The following is a 6,611-nucleotide window of genomic DNA, read 5'->3' on the forward strand; positions in this document are numbered from 1 at the left end:
CCCCCCCCAATATTTTTTTTTTAATGAGTAACTCGGGCGATCTCTGTTAAATAATTTCAAAGTGAAATTATGATCTCAAGCCATGTGGTTTGTTTTCTGCTTCTAGATCACTTTTTGTGAACCGGTGGTGTTGAAGAAGCTGAATGAATGGAACAGTTAGGGTGCATAGGAAGTTTGCATTTCAGGCTCTCTGCTTACCACAAGACACAAGTGACGCTGAGTCTCTGAAGTGACCTGGAATCATTGGAGCTCTGTGTCCTGAGGGACTCTGAGGACCTCTGAAGGTAAAAAATTGTTCGGTAGCGTTCTTTTCCTAACCCTTCATTGCCCTTAGTATTAAAAGGAGGATCCTGTTCAGTAGTGTTGCCAGCCCTCTCCCCACATTTACATCTTTTAGGCCTTCTGCCTATTCTGCTTTCCCAAAGAGCAGTTAGATTGCAAGCACGTTTTCTGAGAAAATGCCAGCAAATGCAGCCTTACTCTTTTGTGATGTCAGGTGAAAGGAGTTTCTTAAATGTGGTGGCCCACTGTTGGCTGAAGGGAGTGCTTTCTGTAACTATCCTGTTTTTTTATCCTAAAATATGCATATTTCTATATTCCCCTCTGCCGTGATATATTAACTTCCTAAAATGCTTATCTGTTCTCCAGTCTTAGAGTTGATTTTTTGCCAGAATACTTGCTTTTGTGCTGTTCTGTGTTTTTCTTTTTCAGCCCCACTGCCTTGCCCTCCCCCCCCCCGCCCCCCCCCCTTCTGTGAAGTGCATGCCTCTAGTCATTCCTTTGAATGTTGCTGCTAGTTTGGCCTTTGTCTTCTCTTTTATGAGCTGGTGCTTTGAAATTTTTACATGTCTTACTTCTTTCAAAGATGAGTATAATATCCTGTGAAGCACTTCTGCTTGAGTGCCTGTTTACTGCTGCCTTGTGTTGTCTTATATTCATTGCACAGCTTAGTTTCAGCCATAACTTGTTTGAAATGGCTTCTGCTGTTAGAATAAAATGTGCTGGCAGAGCCATATGGACAAACCTTTTGTAAAAACAATGAAGGTTCTTGCTGACAGCCTATAAAAGCAAAGTATTTCCACTTATTGTCAGTCATGTCTTTATAATTAATGTCATTTTTGGTAGTAGTAATGTTATTTTTTGTAAGTAAGCTTGTTCTAAGGCACCTCCTGCATGCTGTTCTGCATAGAACCTTTTGCAAAGTGTGGCATAATGTCATAAACGTGCGGTGTCTTTCTTCATGGACTTCTGTGGTAACTACTTCTTACTCATTAGGCTTACTACTCCCATTGAGCTGGAAGGATGGCTCTCTTTTTAACAGAGCAAAGGAAACCTTGTTTGAGTGTGGGTGTGTCTACTGTAAATGAAGATGCACTGGATATACACAGTGAGTGGGCAGAGTAGTCAACTACACTGTGGCAAGAAGAGCTTCTAGTTTAAAATTTGCCTCAAGTGTTGTGGAGTTCTTCATCTGGTCTGTAAGTAGTTGAAATGTTAGGCAGAAGCATTGAGGGGACCTTTATTATAAGTAATTGGGGGTGTGCTTTTGCCCTGGCACAGTCTCATCCATACTGAAAATCCATGCCTGTTCTTTCTGGGACAAATGCCACACAAAGCTGCCCACTAGATTTTGGGGACTGTAGCCACCTCAGCTGCTTTCTACCTGTCACAGGAGCTGTGTATTACAAGGTTTGAACATCAATAGATAGCCATGTCCCTTTTACCACATGGGTAATGAGCATTGGACAGTGCTTTAATTTACTGTTTGGTTTTTTAACCCTTAATTTTGCTTGTGAACTGCTCTTGGTTGCCAGCTGACGTCAGCTCTGCCAAGTCCACTGTATGCCAGTGCACAGAAAGCTAGCCAGAAGTGTGTGGTTGTGCTTTAATGTTTCTGGCACCAGTGTTCTGCACCTGGCAGCAGGGATGTTGTATCTGGAAGTAAGATTTTTTTTGAGCCAGTTTTTTTCTTTCTGTATATTAGGTACAAAGTTGATAGGACTTTGTTACTGCAAATGCTTATGTTAAAAAGTAATGACAGCAAACCGATGGCCTAATAATGTCCTGCTTGCATTCTGTTTTGCCAGACTCTACTCTGAGGATGGAGCTTGTAGGTTCTTGTGATTCCTTCTTCCAGAGAGAGCACTTTCTAAAGAGACGAGTCTGTTGCAGAGGGTTCCTCTTGTAGTGAGTGTGACTGTAGTACAGTGGAAAATCCAGACCAGCCTGCTCACCAGCCTGTTCTGCTGCTTGCCCTGAGAGGGAGTTCCCAGAGGATCTGCTCAGCTCTGAGCTCAGCTGGGCAGGAGTCGGGCAGCATGGCTTTGGCCCCAGAGGTGCCACTTGCCCTGTTTGCTCTGTGAGAAGCTTGTGAAGGGGAGGGTATCCCTCAGTGAACTCAGTGGGGATGAATAGTGAGGTCGGCCGTGTACATCAACTTGCGCTTTCCCTATTCTGCTCATCCAGCGTCCTGTGCACCTTGAGCTAGATGCTAGGGTATCGAAGGAGAATATAAGTGCATAACCAAAAATTAAATGCTGCACAGAATATTTGCTTTCAAGTCTGGACTTTATTCTATGTCTTTTAGATAAATAAGCCCAGATACAATGTTTCCTGCCTCTCAGTATTTGCCCTAGTTTAGAAGAGTTCACAGCTTATGGAGTATTATTTAAGTACAGTTGTAGTATGCAAACTTTGCAGTATTTTAAATGGGTGCTGCTTGTCAGTTCACCAAAAATCAGTTCTATTCTTTCTTGTTGCTAAGGATGCAGTTAAATGATGCACGCTCTGTGTAATAGCCCTCCTTGAACGTGGAAATTAAGCATAGGGGATGATATGGGTACACATCATCTCTCCTCCGCAGCCCTGTAGCCAGTTTCAGCCAAATAGAGGAGCAGATAGGAGGGAAAAGAAATAAGAATGACATCATTAACAGCAAATATCGGTGCCTTTGGAACTCCCTGCTTTAATTTTCTCTTTGCTTCATAGTTCAGAATTTCTTATTGGCACGTCTGGCTTGAGTGCTCATGTTTTTCCTTGTGACTGTTGTGGTTTAAGGCATTTGCTGTTTCCAGTTGCAGTTCATTCAGTTGCAAAGAAGCTAGACCAAAATATTTTGATCAAAGTATGTGGGAGAAGGGAGGTAGAACAAGCAATAGACAAGAGCTGATTAGATAGTAGCTCATGTAACCAGACTAGCTCTAGCTGCTGAGTTAACTTTTTTTTTGGCAAGTGCCTCAAGCCTGATTGATCATAATCCATAAATTTAATCAAGCACAGAAAGCGCATGAGCACAACAGGCTATCTGAGAGCCAGTCCTCTGACATGTTGCACTATCTGCACAACATTCTGTGTATTAGCAATCAATTACTCATTAAAGTCACAGTATTGTTATAAGTGTAAGCATGTGGTATCTGTATTTTGCCATGCCTCCTTTGACCCTGAATTTACACGGTTTGTGAGCACAACCATGCAAAGGCGGGCGTAAGTGACCCCTAATACAGGGAGCCAGAGCAAAGTCCTCCTGCCAGCGCATGAAGGCCTTCCAGTTTTGGAAGCTCTTGTCATCTTGATCCCATGGAACAGGGCACCCCCCTTGCATTGTTTTAGTTCTTCAGAAACACCACTGTATGTATTGTGGCATTACTGTAGCATTGATCATAATTTCCAAATTTGTCTTTCGGTGCTTCCTTCATGTTCTGTCTCTTAGTGCCTAGATAGATTTCCCTGCTTCCCTGCTTTTCCGGTATGCTTGTGGTTCTTATCTGTGCTGTAAACACAAGCTGTGAAAGCCGTATGGGATGGCAGGCTAAAAATAACTTCTACCCTTGGTAATCTCTTAAGGAAAGATAAGTCTTCTGCCTGGGTGTTGTGGATGGATTCTCTGTGGTTCCCTAGAATCGGGATCACAAATGGCAGTGAGCTGTGCCATCTGCTCTGGGGACAGAGTTCCTGTTGCTCTGTTGGTTGCTGTCTTGGAGAGAGCAGCCAGCCCAACACGGCTGGGAGAAGGGCAATACCCATGCCTTGAACTTGCAGATCCAGCATACGCTGACTAGTACTGTAGACTTGTTCAGTTGTTCCTTTGATTCCAGCACGTTGGAAAAGGAAGACACGTATATCTTGAGGGGACATTGCATAAGAGGAATGACGTCACGAGTTTGACACTGCTAGGATACCTTTGCCTTTACTGTCAGAGGAGTTGCTCACTTGGCCCTTTCTTTCCTTCCAGCAGCCAGGGTGCAATGATGGATAACCGTTTTGCTACAGCGCTAGTAATTGCCTGCGTTCTCAGCCTCATCTCCACCATCTATATGGCAGCTTCCATTGGCACTGACTTTTGGTACGAATACCACACCCTGTCCCCAGCTGAGAATGTTAGTGAAGCTGGTAGGAGCATCTGGGAAGAGTTTGTCAGCGAAGAGGCAGATGAGAAGACCTACACAGATGCGCTTTTCCGGTGCAACGGCACGGTTGGATTGTGGCGGAGGTGTATCACTGTACCCAAAAACTCTCACTGGTACAGCCCACCAGGTATCTCCAGAGCAATTAACACTTCCCTAGCTTGCCTGGGTGGTATGTGCTAACTTCTTCACAACGTACTCATGCCACTTTGTTCCTCCAGAAGGTCTGTTTCTAGCTTATATGGGGGTTTTTAATAAAGATAGTCTAAATTTTTAAAGAAGCAAAAGGCCAAATGGTCTGTGGCTGTCGGTGCTGCAGACTTTGGATTTGACGTGATATTTGGTCTAAATTTAGTCTGGTATAACTTGATTTTCTTTTGCATCGGCTGTCCAGTTGGGCATACAGTTATAGTTGCCCTGCCAGTCACTGTCTTTTTTGGAGAGGTCCTGGGATCCAGCAACAGAATAACTTTATCAAAGGGGGCACTTGCTCTTTTTAGCCAGTCATTTGTTTTGCTCATGTCTCACAAATGCCCCACTGTTGCATCTGTACGTTGTGGACTCCTTGTACCATAATGATGGATATAGAATGAAATATTTGTATTCTTTTTCACAATACTTGGGGGCTAAAAAAGTGCGGTAAGCAATTATTTTAATTGCTTCAAAGTAGTTTTTGGACACATGTGTGCATGAAGCCCTTCATTTTGAACCCTCTTAAAAAAAAAAAATGTACTTTCAAACATTTTTCCTGGAGAAAAAAACATTACTTGCAATCTCTTTTGTTTGTGTGTTTCTCTAATGAAGATATTTATTTTGGAAGTCACTTAAACCAGCTCTGCTCAATAGTATTCTCAAAGCAAAATCTGAGGCATAAAAGGAGAGAAATTTAGTATAAAGAAGCAAATATTTTCTGTTCTTTAACTAGTCCTTTCCATCCTATTTTTGAGTGAAGTGTTTAGTATGATACTACATTCTGCACATGGAGATAAGTACAGCTCAGTTAAGTGACTCTGAGTACAAGAATATGTAACAACATAGTTGAGCATCATATGCCACATTCATTTCCCAGTCTGTCAAGCATGGCCCAGTTCTCTGTGGATAACTCAGGTGAGCTTGGTGATTCTGCATGCTTCAATGCTGTCCCTCATTGTAACGTTAGGCTAACTACATTATGGTAAGGCGTCCTACAGATCTGTTTTGAGAGGTAATTTTTTTCTCTGAAATGTTTTTTCTCTGAGGAGCTTCCCAGCTTAAATGGTTGGGAAAAGAGGAATTGAAGTGGGGGGCTGGAAGGGAGACACCTAATGGTAATTTTTTTTTTTTCCCACAGAAACCGATATGACTACAAACTGCATCAGTTTTTCTCTCTCTGATCAGTTTATGGAAAAGTACATAGAGCCTGGAAATCACAATAGCGGCACAGATTTGAATCGAACTTGTAAGTGTCTTTCATGTCTGACTGGTAAACAAGTAGGATGAAAAAAACACGCTTCTCAAATACAGCCACCAGTGAGGGAAGCATCTGTACCTTGCTCTGCTCAAACTCCCCCCCCCCCCCCCCCCCCCCCCGCTCTTTGTAGTATGTCAAAGTTTAAAATAGGAACTTAAGTGCCTTAAGTTTTTTCCTTAAGCTTTAGCAAAGGTTTTGCCCGTGAATGCAGTACAGGAATGTGGGAGTTAACAAATAAGTTCTTCCTACTTTAGCGGGCCCTTTGGTCCTTTTTAGCTGTGAATGTAGAGTGTCTGATGAAGCAGAAGCAGTGTGGTTAGAAGGAAATACAAGGTGGTGGGAGAAGATCAGTTTCTAGCACATTTTCAACAAACTTGTTTTATGTGGGGTTTTTTGCTTGCAGATCTCTGGCGATTGCAGTTTCTTCTGCCCTTTGTCAGCCTGGGCCTCATGTGCTTTGGGGCTCTGATTGGGCTCTGTGCTTGTGCCTGCCGCAGCCTTTACCCTGCCATTGCCACTGGAGTCCTTCATTTCCTAGCAGGTAGGTCTGCCATCCACCACTTACCCTCCCTCCTCCAGATGCATATCGTGACAGCCAGAGCACTTCAGCGGTGAGCTCATTGTGCTTTACTGCTTCCTTCCCCAGGACTTTGTACGCTGGGCCTGGTTGGCTGCTATGTAGCTGGGATTGAGCTGCTCCATAAGAAGCTGCCCCTGCCTGATGATGTGAGGGGTGAATTTGGCTGGTCCTTCTGCCC

At 43.5% G+C, this 6,611-nt stretch overlaps 1 protein-coding gene across 2 annotated transcripts in view; it reads left to right on the forward strand.

Moving 5' to 3' along the window:
* The first annotated feature begins 108 nt into the window (after positions 1-108).
* CLDND1 (claudin domain containing 1) overlaps positions 109-6,611 on the forward strand; it is a 19,953-nt gene continuing 13,450 nt past the window's right edge. Inside the window, exons 1-5 of one of the 2 annotated variants that reach the window (XM_035892693.1) lie at positions 109-284; positions 4,232-4,533; positions 5,734-5,841; positions 6,257-6,394; positions 6,500-6,599. In XM_035892693.1, the coding sequence (XP_035748586.1) occupies positions 4,245-4,533; positions 5,734-5,841; positions 6,257-6,394; positions 6,500-6,599 (635 nt within the window). In that variant the 5' untranslated portion in view covers positions 109-284; positions 4,232-4,244. The remainder of the gene's footprint in view (positions 285-4,231; positions 4,534-5,733; positions 5,842-6,256; positions 6,395-6,499; positions 6,600-6,611) is intronic. The other variant, XM_035892734.1, reaches the window with a different exon arrangement.

The sequence above is a fragment of the Egretta garzetta genome, unplaced genomic scaffold (assembly GCF_000687185.1).
Source record: "Egretta garzetta isolate BGI_Z169 unplaced genomic scaffold, ASM68718v1 scaffold320, whole genome shotgun sequence".
Lineage (NCBI taxonomy): Eukaryota > Metazoa > Chordata > Aves > Pelecaniformes > Ardeidae > Egretta > Egretta garzetta.